This window comes from Lampetra planeri, chromosome 36 (genome assembly GCF_965212315.1).
Source record: "Lampetra planeri chromosome 36, kcLamPlan1.2.h2, whole genome shotgun sequence".
Taxonomy (NCBI): domain Eukaryota; kingdom Metazoa; phylum Chordata; class Hyperoartia; order Petromyzontiformes; family Petromyzontidae; genus Lampetra; species Lampetra planeri.
In genome coordinates, this window is record NC_136142.1 from 1,500,722 (window position 1) to 1,517,643 (window position 16,922).

General features: G+C 48.4%; 2 protein-coding genes across 11 annotated transcripts in view; both read right to left on the bottom strand.

Annotated features, from left to right (window-relative positions):
- Positions 1-257, bottom strand: part of ACOT7 (acyl-CoA thioesterase 7) — a 91,469-nt gene extending 91,212 nt beyond the window's left edge. Inside the window, exon 1 of one of the 4 annotated variants that reach the window (XM_078611366.1) lies at positions 17-257. In XM_078611366.1, the coding sequence (XP_078467492.1) occupies positions 17-195 (179 nt within the window). In that variant the 5' untranslated portion in view covers positions 196-257. The remainder of the gene's footprint in view (positions 1-16) is intronic. The other 3 variants (XM_078611368.1, XM_078611369.1, XM_078611370.1) reach the window with 3 other exon arrangements.
- A 3,287-nt stretch (positions 258-3,544) lies between these two features.
- LOC144730689 (MDS1 and EVI1 complex locus protein EVI1-B-like) overlaps positions 3,545-16,922 on the bottom strand; it is a 268,787-nt gene continuing 255,409 nt past the window's right edge. For all 7 annotated transcript variants that reach the window (XM_078611376.1, XM_078611379.1, XM_078611375.1 and 4 more), the window contains 5 exons: positions 16,325-16,494; positions 14,915-15,047; positions 13,366-13,647; positions 12,041-12,233; positions 3,545-11,673 (listed from right to left, as the gene is read on the bottom strand). In XM_078611376.1, coding sequence (XP_078467502.1) covers positions 11,539-11,673; positions 12,041-12,233; positions 13,366-13,647; positions 14,915-15,047; positions 16,325-16,494 — 913 coding nt within the window. In that variant the 3' untranslated portion in view covers positions 3,545-11,538. The remainder of the gene's footprint in view (positions 11,674-12,040; positions 12,234-13,365; positions 13,648-14,914; positions 15,048-16,324; positions 16,495-16,922) is intronic.

Genomic DNA, 16,922 nt, shown 5'->3' on the forward strand with positions numbered 1-16,922 from the left:
TGGACCCGGTACGTACCGTCGTGTCTTCCTTGTGTGCCGGTGAAAACGCGTTTCGTATGTCGGGAGGAGGGCGGCGGTGGGGTGTGGGGGGAATAAGAACGCGTTTCGGCTTCCGTAGGAACGCGGCTCTGTCGATGGCTGCACGTTGCTTTTTCCACTCGTTGCTTTCCACTCGTTTCTTCTCGACACGCCCATGGTGCTGAACTTGTTTCACCTTCACATTCCGCGAGCGTTTCTCTTGCACAAGCTCCACAGACGACTCGACAACAATGGACATTCACGTCGCTCATCCTCGACCAGTTCATCAACCCCCCCCCCCATGTGCCACTTGCACGCGCTCGGCTTAACCAACACCAGAATCGGAATCCGATGAGCTATGAAGCTATTTATCTGCAAGTTTACAACAATAAACAATAACGTAACGACAACTGCCATTCGCGACGATGATGTCACAGCTCGTGCCAGGCTGGGTGCGCTTTGAAGCCACTTCAGGTTGTCTGCCGGCAAGAGGTCACGGGACACAGACCCAGGTGGCCATGGGTCTGCTTGAGATGCACCCATTGTGCAATTCCGCTATTGTTTATTCTAAATCTCGCGTGCAGCCAGGCGTTTCCTCACGCTCCAAGCAGCCTACGCTTCCTGTGCAGTAACAGTTTTGTTAGGCACGGTGCAACTTTTCATTTCCTGTAGATTTCCACGCAGGACTTTTATAAATCCGCCTACGCCGCAGTGCCCAGCCAGTCGGATATGTGACGCTGTATTGTACGTTTGTCACTTGGACCACAATACTGTACTAATTTTGGCCGTCTGTTTAGCTCACTATAGCTGTCCAACCCTTTGCTCTGGGCATTTGGACCATGGGATTTAGCCACGTTAGGCAATGGGTCAGAGCATAAATTGGTATCACTTAATGTAGCCAAAATGATGGCTAATAAGAGTGAATTGCTTGATAATAATCCACGCATTTCAAATGGTCATCACTTTACTCATTGTGATTGGCCATGTAAATAAATTGCAACCGCTAAACTTAAGCCACCTCGGGTGATATTGACACATATCTGCTCTACTAGCTTTTTTGCCCAAAGAGGGTGTATATTGCAGTAAATCTGAAATATTCTATAGCAAAATTGTTCAGCTCATGATTATTAATAAGGGGGGGGGGGGCGTTGCCCCATGTGGAGTGACATCACCCGCTAATGGTTATTGGGGAGGGGTGCGGCATGGAGTGACGTCACCCGCTAATGGTTATTGGGGAGGGGTGCGGCATGGAGTGACGTCACCCCCTCATGGTTATTGTGGAGGGGTGCGGCATGGAGTGACGTCACCCCCTCATGGTTATTGGGGAGGGGTGCGGCATGGAGTGACGTCACCCCCTCATGGTTATTGGGGAGGGGTGCGGCATGGAGTGACGTCACCCCCTCATGGTTATTGGGGAGGGGTGCGGCATGGAGTGACGTCATCCGCTCATGATTATTAATGAGGGGAGGGGTGCGGCATGTGGAGTGCACGGCCTTGTGCATTTGTGTAACTTTCCACGCGGGCATGAATATTAATGAAGGTGGGGGGGTTCTTTTGCAGTGACGTCACGCACAGATGCAGCACTGCTGCGTCGATTTATTTTTTTACCGTCACTTTCTGTAAAGAAACGTCATATTTGAAGCGACTTTGCGTAATAAATTATTTAATTCAGCTCGACCTGCGTTTGTGTAAAAATCCACCCACTCATGAATATTAATGAGGGGGGGGTGGGCCTCATGCGGAGTGACGTCACGCGGGGGACGGGCCTCATGTAGAGTGACGTCACGCTCGGGACGGACAGACATTTTTGGGTGATTATAGTAGGTATAATAGACCCATGGACCATTCTATGTGGGGATAGTGGTTTTCAAATATCAAGGCAGGGAATTTCACGGTACAACACACAGATCAGTGACCTATTACAAACGTGGCATGGGAATTGTATTTAAATATTAAACAAAACAGCTAACTGCTTGTTCATGAATTGCAAAAAAAATCCTCTGGCACTTTGGCAACCAGCATTCTGTTTAAAAGGGCATATTTTCCACCACGAATGAATACTATTTCCTGTAACAATGGGCTGCCTTTTAAAACAGGGCTGCATCTCGTTTAGTGACGCTCCCCCTTATAAATATTTCACGTAACAACCCAGTACAGTTCTAAAAAAAGGCAAATATGCCATCCACAGTTGTGTGGCATTGACACTGTACAGGAAACTTGAGGCAAGGGATACACTGCTCAGAGAGATCCAAACGGGTTACTAATAATCGTGACATGCTTACCGATAGTACAATCGCGACACAACTGTTATTAAAACATATGATAGGCAGTGTCCGATTGGCCACGATTAATACAAACATCCTGTGTTTGGGTGGTAGGAATTTGAACTGAATGTCTGGCGGTACCGGTGTTGTGTTTAACTTAACCATATACTGCACAATTGTGATCATGGACCTCGGCTGACGAAGAAATGTCTCCGGGTTTTGTCTGAGGTGGAAAATTTGGCAACTCAAATCTGTGCATAGTGTATAGTTTAACATTGCATAGTGTATAGTTTAACATTGATATGAATCATTGATTTTAAATGTCAAAGTGTGTTGTCCACCCTCCTCCACCCGACACAGTCATCCAAATCAAGTTGCCACGTGAACAAACGCGTCAATTGTTATTGCTCGGCCAGACGGGACGAGAGATTATGACAATGTTAAAAGAACACCAGACGAACATTAAATACTCAAAAACACAATTGTTGACCGTTGTGGAACATGCCTGCCAACAAGGACGTTCAATGTTTGTTGATAACATTCGTATTCTATGTAAAACGAATTACTGTTGGTCAAAACGAATTAGAAAACCGATTGACATTGGGATGAATAATTTCATTTCAAATGACTGCGATAGGCTGAGTGCGGCTTGGAAACGCATTATAAAGTAATCCCATCAAAATCCCAATAGTGTATTAAAATTAATTAAAAACTCAACACATTATATCATGACTATTCAGTATAATTAACTAGGACTAAGCTGTATCACCAAGGAAGCATATGTACCTTAACATCAACATAACCAGCATCTTTATTTTAATCAATGTTATAATCTGTGATTGCATTAAAACCTCTTTGTGTCACTTCCTGCTGCTTGTGCACCTGCGTGGGAGTGTTGATGACATCACGCCACCGATTCAAGGCCTTGGAGAAGACTTACACAATTCTGACAATCGCCCGATTATGCAATGTTGCAACCACGAGCGAAACGTGGGACCACATTGTTAAATGTGTGTGTGTGGATTGCTCAACAAGCCGTGAAAATCACGACTTTGGTTCCACACAAAATTGTCTCGCTCTGACAGCTCACCCACTGGTGTTCGACCTGAAGCCGCGTGCGGACATATGGCCGTATTTGGAAGTGTAACAATTCATTTTAATTAGCGACTTCTCAAGACTGCTAATGTATACACACTCATGCCATCATGTGTCCGCGGGTTTTTACCTCCCAAAGACTTAAATAAAAAACAGAAACTCGAGAATACTTGCATTTATTTTTAATCATTAAAATCAATGTCTAAGACAATTGTTTTGAAATTACGACCGCTTTCTACAGAAAAGAAAAGTACATTTCATGTTCCGTTTGGAGGTACATGCATTATTGACAAAGGATCAAACGGGGAGAATCTACGCTAAATAATTTGTGTACAGTCGTATCATTGCGTTAGCTATATAACACAGTGGAATTACAGTAACTGTCTATAATAATAATTATTATTTCAAGCTTCTTACACACACAGCGGAACAGTTACAAAGTGTTCTTCATTCCAAACACCGGGGGGGGGGGGGGGGGTTTGCACAGTTTCACATTTCAAAAAAAAAAATCTTAAATTGGGCCGCTATATATTTTTTGTACATTTATGACTTTTTTTTACATTATGTTACAAAAACACTCAGTAGCACATCATAGCACTAAGTTTAAAAAGCACCTTTGAAAGTGGTGACAAGTGAATGTGTATCTGGCTGAACAACAACAAAAAATCTCCCAAGAACACCGAATAATAATTTCTTCCCTTAATTAAAACAGATTACTCACAGACGACTCATTACACGCCGTCGTAGAAGATTATGGGGAACCACAATTTACAATTAAACGTAAGCCTGCCTTTCCACGCAACGATCGAGCAATACGTTTGCATCCTCAATGTTTTACAGGCTCCGCGAATGAATCTGAAATCTTATCGCAGTCCAGGGGTTCTTAATGACATTACAGCAGGGGGAAATGGGGGTGTGGACTGATTCTTATTATTTGAACGCGGGAAAACACAACTGTTTTACATTTGTTTCAAGGAACTTACGACAGAACAGCGAGAACAATACTTCACATGGCTATTGGTGTCCGACAAGATGAGCATCTCAGAAGAATCATCACGGAACCCTGTAGAATGTTTACAAAGACTTAAAAAAAAAACTTGAAATTTTGTGAATTTGTGGCTGGCGTGAGTTTCTCGGTCAAACGTTGAACTGGTCGAGAGATGGTCGCCAACACGTGCACTGCCAGGAGTCTGTATCCTTTATTTTCCCGGCAGAACTTCGCCGAGACGCTTTATCACGGAGGGGTTTCTCTGCATGGCGTTGTTTGGCCAATTTCAACAACGATTGTTTGTTTTGTGTGTGTGTAGAGAAATCTGAAGTGTTATGTTTTTATCCTGGAGGAATCCGATGAGCTATACAGCTTTTTTCACAGATGTCCAGTAATTTCACAGATGTCCAGTATAAAACCCACAGGTACAGAGAGGGGGTGGGGGTGGGGATAACTCGAGTCTCCACAAATATCGATCCAAGTATCCATTTTCTGTACTTCACATCCTGGCGATAGTGTGGTCTATGCGGCGGATTTGGGAATTTCACGAATCTCAACACCATTCACCAACCCTCGTCTCCAAAGCGCTGAATACATTTCGCAGGGCCCTCTGGCTAATTAAAACGTAATTTCTACATGTTTAATTCATAACAAATAACACAATTTCAACCGATGAAATGCATCATTTATATTTATCCTCAAAAAATACAGACTTGTGAATTATTAAACAAGCTGAAAGCATTTATTCCAGACAAAAATCACTGAAGCATGATGTTTTTAACTTTGTATTTTACATTATTTTAAGATTTTATTCGGGATGCCACGGTTGACTTCAATGTTCTCGTTTAAAAAAAAATGTTCTTGTTTGAAAACGTTTACGTATTCACTCCGTAATAAGGGGTCCGTCAATAACTCTCTTCATAAAGATGATAAAATGTGAACACAACTTGAAAATAAAATTGTGCTGTTAAGTGTGACTTGGCTTATTGAAAACTGCCCAACACTGATCAAAGAAAGGGCTGCCCAAAACAAGGGAGACAGAAACCTGAGCAGAGAGGACTAATTGCAAAGTTGAAAACGCGGTGAGCTTTGGCAAGCTCCCGTTAGCTTCTGTACTACTAATCAAAGATTCCTACGGGGACAGACGCATGCTGGAGAGCCTACGTAACTCCGCGCGTGTCTTGACATTCCCAAACCTGTTGACAATTGCCACAATATTTGTTAAATATCAACGGAGCAGAGAGGCCTTTGGGTTAGTGGCATACATCAGGGCAGTTGTTACAAGAGCTGGGATTTGCCACCAGCAGCAATCCCATCCACCCATCTACCACCACCCCCCCCCCATTCCAGCACTCCCTGACCAACCGGGTCCATCCAGACCTCCTTGGCATTCGGGGGGGGGGGGGGGGCATGACGCGAACGCACTGGCCTGCCGATTATATCAGCCAGTGCTGAACACAGCAACATCACCCGTCTTCACCTCCCAGGCAGACATTGCGCGACCCCGCTGGGCGCACAGATGTAGTTTTACGCGTGCGACTTGGTCAATGGTGAAGGGAGTGGGCCACATGCAGGTGCGTGTCGGGGGAGGAAACGGGCCACAAGCGCTGGCACGAAAGCAACGCCGATTGAGCGAGAGGCAAAACGAATGGCTCTTCGCCAACAACACAAACACCAGCCGCATGAATTCCATACTTTGAGCATTTAACTTTGTGTTGCGTTTTCATTTTAATTTACTCAAACGTGTTTTATAGATTACGTAAAAATGCGTCACTTTATAGCCCCCATGTCAGTCTTGGGGGCTGTGTGACCATACTTCCCCATGCTGGTCAGCGTGCAATGGGGAGGTGGGGAGGGTGGTGGGCGCGCGTTGGGGGTGCCTAGAACCGAATGAGACATCTCCTCCGCCACTGATGCTAGCCACGGCTGGGATTCAAACTCGGGTCACCGGGCTCACGGCGCGGTGCGTGAACAACCTCCGTGCCCACCGCAGGCGCTTCGAACGCACGAGGATCTTACGTCGATTGTGCCGATTGGCGGTGCGCTCGTGTGGTCGTCCGCCAGTCGCGGGCACTGTGCGCCGACACTTTTGACTGGCAACGCTCGACAGCGAACGATTGCATTGCGTGCGGTGAGAACCAAGTGGCTCCTCTGGCTCTCCAAGTTCGTCTCCTTCGAGTGGCCCGAGTCGAGATGAATTCGGCTCTCCAGAAAACACGGAACGTCGGGTCAACGTTGCCCCAACTTTCATCAGGTCGTGCCTGATGGATTGTTGCATCGCAAGACCGTGAGAGATGGCGACGGACGGCTTGGGGAGGCCTTCATCCAGCAGTGGATTGGCCATGGCTCAGGATGATGACGATGATTAGTATTGGAATCTTTGTCCTGCCTGTCGGCGAAGGTTTATCCCAGTTCTTGGCTGCACGTGTTATTCACCGACGTGTGAATTACCACGGGGCTCGCCACCTGCGATGAGCACGGCTGGCTATGTACGGTGTGAAAGAAGTTCAACGTACGTACAGTCCACAGATAATACAGGAGGATGGCCCGCCATGCTTCGTCTGTTCACGCGCCGTAGCCAAGTCAGCATTTTTATTTTTTTTAAAAGTGTTGTCAACCTCGATGCTTGCTCGCTGCATCAGCATTTTGAATGGTAATGAGAGCAAGCCGTGCAAGGGGAGTGAATTCTGAGATAAATCCTGCAAGCGTGCATTTCAGCTGATGGCACGTTATTGATCGGAGCGATGTAAAAGTGTAAAAAAAACTGAACGCAGTTGCTGCAAACATTAAACTCATTTCGCGTCTAAGGTGGTGGATGATATCATATTTAAGGTACCAATTAAATGTTTTTACTATTTGTCAGCATATGGATATACATGATCTCCGCCATGGGAATGTGGAATTGCTACCACTGCTTAAGAGACACTCTCATTACAAAGTGGAGGTGGGGGGGGGGTCTTGCCCCCTTGTTTGAGGCGAGGCGTTTACCATTTTAACAGCAATGGATTCTTGAATCTATCCGTGCGGAGTTTTAAGTGTGGAAGTTGGGTTTTCACCAAGTGGTCCAGTCTCGGTGCCACGTTTCCCGCAATAAACCCAAACACTTGTTTAGTGGGAATTGGCCAAACATCCTCAATGCAGGACCCTCCTTCCTGTAAATAAGTCTTGAGGCTCGTGGAGGCTTTCTCGGATCGTTTGGAGGTGCTGAGAGGTGTTTTTTCAGCACATAACTTTGACCCCCCCTACCACAACAAAAAAGAGAATATGCCAGTAATTAAGGTGATAAGGTTAATCTCTAAATTACATTAGGTCTAATGTACAACGCATTGCATTAAAAGATGGAATTAGCGTGGTAAAGTATGAATGATGTTATGTACACAGTATATACCTGATAAGAGGAGACAGGGGAAGAGTCCTCTCAAACTCCTCTGGATAAGAAGCAGACTGAGACGGCAATTTCATGTGAAGCCTGTTCTGTTTTCACATCGTGGCCTCGGCCCAAGAGAGCAGGAACGAGTAATGTAAAAATGAGGTATTTAGCAACAAAAAGTGAACGTTTTAAAACACTTTATATATTAACAAACACAGGTTACTGTACAGAGGAAGGAGAAACATTTAAATAATAGGGATTTGTGTGTGTTGGTTATGTTTATAAAGAGAAGCTACGCATTAAGGAGACGTGAAAGCTGTCCTGTACCTCAGCCGTGTGGAGATGTTGTTGTTGATATAACTTTTTAATCAAATCAAGTCTAGATTTTAAATGTTTGATTTGGCACTATACGCTCACGAGTTTAACAATAATAATAATCAAATGTTTCAACACCAAAAAAAAACACAATCCATCGTAGTTTCCTTTCATGATGACGTACGGATGGATGCAAGTACAAAGCACGCCGAACGAAAGGCCGAACCCAGCGCATGGAGGAAGACGGACTGAAACGCTCCCGCGTAAAAGCATCTCCCGGACAAATCATCCGGTGAACACAAAAACAATAACAAGCATGATTGTCCCTTTTTAAAACAAACGGTCGCTCGCAACTTGATTCTATTCCCGCCGCCCAAAGATCACCATCCATCCATCGCCCTGATCAGAACGACGACGCAAAGACAAATCACGTTTGGTCCCCAAAATATAATGCAGGGGGTGGTGGGGGACGTTTACACGGTGCTTTGTCGGCTAGTTGTTCAGAGTGATTTTTGAAACCGAAAAATGCATCGATTGCCAGATGTATTATAACTGCCGTCATATGAACTGTTGCGTGAGATTCATTGTTGAGATTTGTACGTTTTATTTTATTTGTTATGAGCGATGGATCACAACGTAGTTGCGTGTTGGCTTAGTACGTGTAACTTTTCAGTTTATATATATACACACACACACATTTTTTTTTAATATACAGTTTACGTATTATAATGACACTCCCTCACAAGTCCTTTGAGGAAATGTATAAATATTAGGAGGAACTGCCTTTTCATGATTTAACCAACCGTACTGTGTCTCTACTATATTCAAGGCAAAAAACCCCCCAGCATTTTTCATGAAGAAATTTTGACATGTTCTGCGTGTGCTCACGAAAAGCACTCCCAAACGAAATTCGTGTTCGCCGAAAGCGTGCAAGGCTGACACAGACACACACAGACGGACACACACAACAACTTTACACGCTTTTGGGTAGCGGATGCAACTCTTGTGAATGTGCTGCCACATCTTTATATTTCACACACACGCACGTGCGCGCGCGCGTAACAAAATGTGTGTTTCCAATGACACTTAAGACCAGACGATGCCGAAGATGCGACTTGTCTTCAATGAAAACCCGTCGTTGGCAACATAGGCTCTTAATAAAGCTCATGGCCATCGGAATCAACCCTCCATGAGAAATTCTCACTTACAAAAAACCCACGTCGAAATCCCATCGAAACGGGGGTCAGCCGAGACCAGTGGAGCCTTAACCCCCCACTCCCCGCCACCTTCTGCTACATTTGGCAAATTTCTGGACAAATAAGCGCAATGTCAGCAGGAGTTCGTTTTGCGTGTGTGTGTGTTGCTTTAGCTCGAAGCGTACAATTACTTTTCGGATAATTTTCACGTTCGCGCCGCCAGCATGCCGATTGAATTCTCGCGGCGGTGCCTCTTGACGCTTCGCTGCGCTGGGAATAATCAAAACGCGCGCAGACGAACGTCGGATGCAATAATCCGCCGACGCTCTGAGCGAATGTTTCTTTTAATCTGGAGGCAAATAGCACGAGTGGGACATCGACACTGTGATATCAATACGAGTGGGAAACTTATACATGTATATAAAAAAAATGTTTAAATTATTTTTTTTGTTTAAAACCGTTAAAACAACTCGGCAACCGCAGCGTTGCAACCGACATGAAAAGCTACAAAATCTCGCGGGTGAAAGAGTGGGCCGTGGCCCCCGCTGGCTCGCTCATTGCAGAATCGCGTCTCTCCTTGCCCGAACGGCAGCGGTGGTGTTTTTTCAACGCACAATGCTGCTCGCTAGGGCCCCGGGCAGCTTGGCGCGTGGCCTCGGGCCAATTCCACTCGGCGATGTGAAGGTTGAATGACGTTACAGCGGACGCTGGGGGGTTTGCTATAAACTACCCTGAGAGAGAGAAAGTGAGACTCGATCTCAGACTGGAGACCCTCATCCCAACTCAGATTAACCCTCATCAGCTGAAATGGAGCACAATTTGTAATTTTAGTCGTCACTTTTTCTTTGGTCCATTTGATTTTTTCTCTCTCTCTCTCTCTCTCCAGTTAAAATCATTAATGAAACCTAATGCAGAAATGTTAAATACTGTCCTGTGTTGTAATTATAAGGCATTTCATACCCAATGTGTCAAATAAAAACATTGCAAATCCTAGCAGGGCGTACTCGTAAGGCAACACGCTGTGCGGTAATTTTCACAAATGCTCTTTCCTTTACAGGGGGGGGGGGTCCTTAAGAAATGTCACCCAATCCCATTGGGGTTTTCCGATGCCGCGAGGTCCCATTAATGATATTGGCGGAATCCTGTAGGATGTGTTTTTGGCGGGAAATCTTCATTATTTGGCCACTGTGTGCATTATAACCGTTCTCAACGTCGTGCAAACGCTGTAAAGATCTGCGCCGCAACTTGCTGGAATTGTGAAGCACAAAATAAAAAGTGTTTGTATATGTTTCTATATATTTATATAAAAAAACACACGTGCATAAAAAACGAAATAAAACTGGGCCCATATTCCGTGAAGTGTGATCCACCATCGGTGGAGGGTTCCCCCCCCCCCCCCCAAATTAACAAAGAAAAACTGGCGCGAGGGGAAAGTGTTTACAGGCGTCACAAATACCACGAGCACGAATAAATAACACGTTTACTGTCGCCGAGACACGAGTGTGAGTGACCGCACAGAAGAGGCGAGTGGGGGGGGGGGGGAGGCCTGGATTTGTCTTTCACAGAAGAGCGAGCGCGGATGGGAGGATTCACCGGACACCCACCCCAGCGCAGGCCGCTGTCGTCTTCACGCTCGGCGAGCGAGCGGCACGACGGCAACCTCGCACAGCGCTGCGGGGAGACTGCTTTCGGTCCCCACGATTTCACTGGAATCGTCGGCGATGGAAACAAAGGTGGGACAATCTTCCTTTCTTGGTCATGCAAAAGTGGAATTTGGAAGTGCAGAGTTGGTCCCAACAAAAGTCAAGTTTTACATTGCAATGATAATTTTTCGTTGTTAAATTTTTGATTCTTCATTTACGACTGTTACGTTTATACTTCTAACGGATGCTTGGGGCATTAAAACTCCCCACATGTTTGCTGCCTCTTGTTCTTGATCGAGACGGCGATTACCTCGGAGGCCCCCCGTGACCCCCCCCCCCCGCAGGCTCACAAAAAACAAGATGGCGGACTCGCTCACGCCAAGTGCTGCCCCCCCCCCTCCATCTCTGCCACTTCGTAGCCACGCGGCAATGCGCAAGCCCTAGCGCGCTGCGATGAGGCCGCACCAAGCAAGCGCGCGGGGGGGCGGAGGGGACGGATGCCTTCCCGAGACGGCTGCGAGCAACACAGAAGGGGACGTGGTGGCGTCGTTCCAATCTTCTCGGCTCACGCTTCCCACCGTCGGGCCCAGGGAGCACCCCCCGGCCACCCCACCCCCCCTTCCCAGCGGCGGCAGCGGCGCGACCACCGCTAGACGTGGCTCGCGGCCAGAGCAGCGCCGTTCTCGGCCGACGGCGGGAGCGTGCGCGGCCACCCCTCGGCGGACTTGGGGAGCCCCAGGCGGCCGCCTTCGTCCTCCGACAGCGACAGCATCATGGCATACGTCTGTGACACGCACAAAGATCCCCCGTGGAGCCTTTAACGGACTGTTGAACCGAGCGACGTGAGCGAGTAACATCGATGAATGCCGGCACGGAACACGAGGTGGCCAGCACCGCACCCGCCTTTATCTCTCCAGGTCTGATGTTTACACACCGCACCTCCGATTGTGTATGGCTACGTATGGTGCGAAAGAAGTTCGACATACGTCCATAACTTACGGCTGAGCTAACCTAGGGGAGGCTCACTGTTATTGATCGTGAGCGGGAATCGAACCTCAAGGACACCGGGTTTGTAGTGAAGTGCGCTAACCACTACACTACCGTTCCCCACTCCCCTACATCACGAAAAGACAGCGAGAGCTTCCCGTTACCTGAGTCTTGTTCTGCCGGAAAGGAGAGGGCTGCGAGTCGGGCTCGGGGGTCAGCGGGTTGGGGTTAAAGGTCAGAGCGGATCCGCTGGGAGGTCGGAGTTCACCGGCCGGCCGGAACGACAGGCCGTCGGTGAAGCGGGCGATTTGCTCCAGCGCCGAGAGCGGCTTCTCGTGCAGCGGGCTCGGGCTGCACCTGCACGGCCGGGGGGCGAGAAGCAAGCGGCGATCACCGGCGTCACTTCTCACACACGCCGACTCCCCCACCGAGGGTCATGGAGCATCGATGCGTGCGCGCGCTCCCCACATTTGGCGATTCAAGTAAAGGTGGAAAGGAAACGACAGGAGGGGGGAGACAGGAAGCCACGGGGTAGGTGCGGCGATTTAAAGATCTCAAAGGGGAAGCGTCGAGGCCGAACGGACAGAGCGAGAGATCATCGTGGCAGCAGTTCGTTCAGCGCCATCATCACCAACGAGCTGACGGAAGGGACAGTCGAAAGGGACACCGGGCGTTACAGGCAGCAGAGGGCAATGCAGCAAAATGCATTGTTGTACTGTAGTCCATGCTCTCCGCCTTCACCAACCCCGCACTGATCAGAGTGGGGTGAGGTGCAGTCAATAGCCATGCACCATTCGCTGTGCTACATGGGGAAGCCTCATCCAGCAGTCCACTGAGAAAAGGGCTGCACACGTGCACACGTACACACACGTGCAACGTGAACGTATTTAATTCGTACACGATTAGAAACGTGTGCAGTCACCAGCGTGGTAGCAGGAAGGGGGTAATAAATCCGTAGCTGGGGACACAGCTACCGTGGCCACAAGAGTGAGAAGGGACGAATGGCGAAGTGATTGCCAATGCACGAGAGTGGACAGACGGGTCCATGTGAATACTCTAAACCGGCTATTCCGGCCTACTACTGGCGACCGCGTGAAGCGAATGTCGGGCAGGAGAACGTCACGTGCCGTCAGGGACCAACGTGCAGTGCACATCGTGCAATTGGGGCCACGATCAACGCGTTGTGTCACGTTATGTAGAGCGGGGCGCATTCACACATATCAATGCCCAGTATAAAAAAAAGACAAAGAAGGTTGAATTGAATCGTCGACAATAATTCGATCATTTTGTAACAAAATAAAACAAATATTTCAGCAAGTCCCCAGCCGGCTGTCCAGAAAATATTCCCCCAGCTGGCACACCGCATCCGTTGTTCCTCTCTCGCCATGGCTGCGGCTACTCGTCACCGCGGGGCCTCCTACTCCCCTCCCAAGTAACCCAGAAACTCATTCGGTGAGAAACGCGATCTCCGGTCAGGCAATCATCGAACCTCAGCAGCGACTCCGGGCTCGACGAAATGGAGAGCGGTCGCCCGTCCTCCCGGCCTGCGTCCTTGCCACCGCCGTCGTCTCTGTCGTCATGGCGACGAGGGGACCGCGACCCCCGACCCTCGGCCTGCTCCTCGTCCTGCCGGACCGCCGCCGTGTTCTTCTTCCTCGCGCCGTCGCGCTCGCTCCCTCCACCCCTCTCGCCCCTCGTGCGCTCTCGCTCAGCTTTGGACAGAGCCTCGGTCTCCTTCTGGCCGTGCCCCGGCATGGCCGCTTGCTTTGCGCTGGCGAAGAGGAGGAGGAAGCAAAAGAAGGGGAAAGGTTGATCGTTATGGAAGGAAGCTCTCAGCATGCCGCACGTGAACATTTGAGTTTTCGTTTGAAGGTTACGGGAAGAAACTAGGCTTCTTCGAATCAACGTGCGCTCATCTAAGTCAAGTCACTTTGTTTGACAAAGCACACCTCCGATTAGCGTATGGTGCGAATGAAGTTCAGCACATATACACAGGGGAGTATCTTCCTTGCCGGTAAATATTAGAGCTCCCTCTAGTGGAGGCGTTTCCACCCGCAGTGAATAAGCAATTGCAAGGCTGCTCCGAAAGTACTAAAGTGACACTAAATGTTAATTACATGTTATATTTCCATCGCCCAATAATAGCGTAACGGATACTTTAACGTATTAATATTCTGAATAATGTCAGAAATAAGCCAGATTTTTTTGTTTTATATTCAACCATGCATGTAAACTCGTGCACCATTAGGGGGAATGTAAGTGACAAAATAAGTTAGCCGACAAACAATACGCATCTTTCCCACAGCTGTCTCTCCACATACAAATTACGAGATGTGAAGCAAAACACAACAACCTTTTATTTGCGTTTCATGTGGAGGGGCAACTTTGGTTGGCTACGTACGGTACGAAACAAGTTCAACATCGTGCATCCATTACAAGGGTGCGTATTGCTGCAGTCTGTGCACACTCGGGCAATTTGCTTCGCCACGTGACGACCACGTGACGAAGGGAGATGCACTGCCATCTGGCGGCCACTTCAAACGCTGCAACAAGTCACAGACCGCGGTCACGTGGCTTTGCTCGACTCGGTTAACCCAGAAGTAGTTACGGTTCTCGTAGCAGAGTACCCGACACGGTTTAGAACAACGCGCTTCGGACGTAATGTTCAATCGAGGACTCTGGGCCGTGTGGTTCCCCCAACGCATGGTGGTGAGATGTTAACTCCTTCGCCTGGTATGCAGTTGGTCGTGGGTTCGATCCTGACGACTGCGTATATGGAGTTGGCAATGTTTCTCTCTCCGTGTTTTTTTTTCCAGGTCCTCCGGGTTTTCCCTCCACATTTAGGAACAACGTGTGTTTAGAGTATTTGACCGCTATAAATGTCCACATGATAAGCCACTTCGTTGAGCTATCATTTGTGGCAAGGTCACTCCTGAAAAAAGAGCTACATAGCTCAGTGGGCCTAAACTGGTCAAATATCAAAAATATTTGAGCAGTTTATACCCCTGTGTTTTGAACATTAAACACGTGGCACTCACAGGAGCTGGGAGCCCGGAAGGTGCGACTGCCCTTCGCTCAGGAAGTTCTGGATCTGGGAGAAGAACGAGTCGTCCCGCTCCTCCAGGATGGAGCCGACCTCTCGGTCCGAGCTCGGAGAAGATCCGGCCGTGCCTGCAGCAGAGGCGACCCGATTAGACGATCACAACGACCACGACGAGAACGGAATTCGCGTTACATCGGCATTCATTCTGTGGCTTGATATGCAAATTATTTTGTTCAGGCGCTCTTCTTCCCACCTCCCCCCCTCCAACCCAGCTTAAATATACGCTCCTAGCTTGGTGGTGTTTCATTCTTCACCTGAGGACGGCTGCTTGCGTTGTAGCCGAAACGTCGTGAGAATTATATTATTTTATTATGTTTTGTTTTTATTATTTTATTACTTCCCTTCTACGTGACTTTACCGAAAGAACCAAGAAGAACATTCTGTGGCTGTTTGGACGTTAGGAGGCTTACTGCATGCTGATACGGTCAACTTGCAACCGACAAGACAGACGTGGCACGCTCACCTCTCACGCACGCATCTGACAGACCCACTACTAGAATTACACACAAACCCTTATGCACACTTGATATAAGACAAAGACACCGATCGCCCTATAACCTTAACAGACTTTTTGTGCAAATGCTGTTAGCGACTAGCACGGCACACAAGGGGGTGGGTGGCCAGCACCACGTCTGGCTGCCTTCGTCTCACCGGGCACACACAACAACACAAACAACACCCACCATTTGCCACTAAGTGGCGATGACATCTCCACGGCGCCTGTGCCTGGCCAAATGCACTTTGAGGCCACGTGAAGTGTTGAAGGCTCGCTGACAGGAGGAGGTCACGGGACAGACCCAGGTGCCATGTGTTGACCGACCGAGATGACTGGCAGACGCACCAGCTGTGCCTCCTATCGTGCCAACTGGCTGCATTTTATCTGCCCGGAGCTCCGCTCGTTGTGAGGGCGACTGCCTCCAACCGACCGGTAGCGGGGTACACACACACATACTCTCAGTTCTTTCGGTAAAGTCACGTAGGTAAAAAATGAAATTAAAATTAATAAAAAATAAAATAATAAAATCACGACGTTTCGGAGGCAACACAAGTCTCTGTCATCAGGTGGGATCGTCACAGCCAGATTTGCTGCATCAAGCAAATCTGGCTGTTACAGCAAATCTGGCTGTTACAGCAAATCTGGCTGTGACGGTCCCACCTGATGACGGAGACTTGTGTTGCCTCCGAAACGTCGTGATTTTATTATTTTATTTTTATTAATTTAAATTTCATTTTTTACCTACGTGACTTTACCGAAAAAACTGAGAGTATGAATCCTTGCAGTCACGAAAGCTTCAAATCTAGAATACACACACACAATCACAGAAGCGCACCCACGCTCTCCCACCTGACACGCTGTCCGTGTCGTGCTTCTTGAGGTGGCGGTCCAGGTTCGTCTGCTGCCCGAAGCAGCGGCTGCACAGTGGGCAGCGGAAGGGCTTCTCCTTGTTGTGGATGTTGCGCACGTGCCGCTGCAGGTTGGACGAGATGCTGAACGAGCGGTCGCAGTACTTGCACCTGCCGGCGTAGACACGGGGGTCGGGGGTTCGACACGCGGGGGGGGGGGGGGGGTGTCAGGGTCGTTGCTTGAGGGAGGGCGACGGATAGTGGAGCGAAACGTCGGGCGTCGTGGCGAGCAACGCGCCGGGGAGCCGTGCACGGGGTGGCAGTCAACGTCGTAGGATCGTTGGTATGGATGTGGCGAGGGTTGGGGGGGGGGTGTTAGCGTTGTTGGGTTTCGTGTTCGAGGTAAGGTTAGGGTCAAGGTCAGCGTTGGATCGTGTGCCGCATTATGATAGGGCGAAGGTTAGAAAGTTACGATTCGTGTTGGGTTTAGGGTTAAGCTCGGTGCTGCATTTTGAGTTCGTGCAAGGCTTAGTTTTTTAGGAAGGAGGTGAGTGATGACAGTTTATAATAGTTTTTTGTTTAATTCCATGTATTAATAT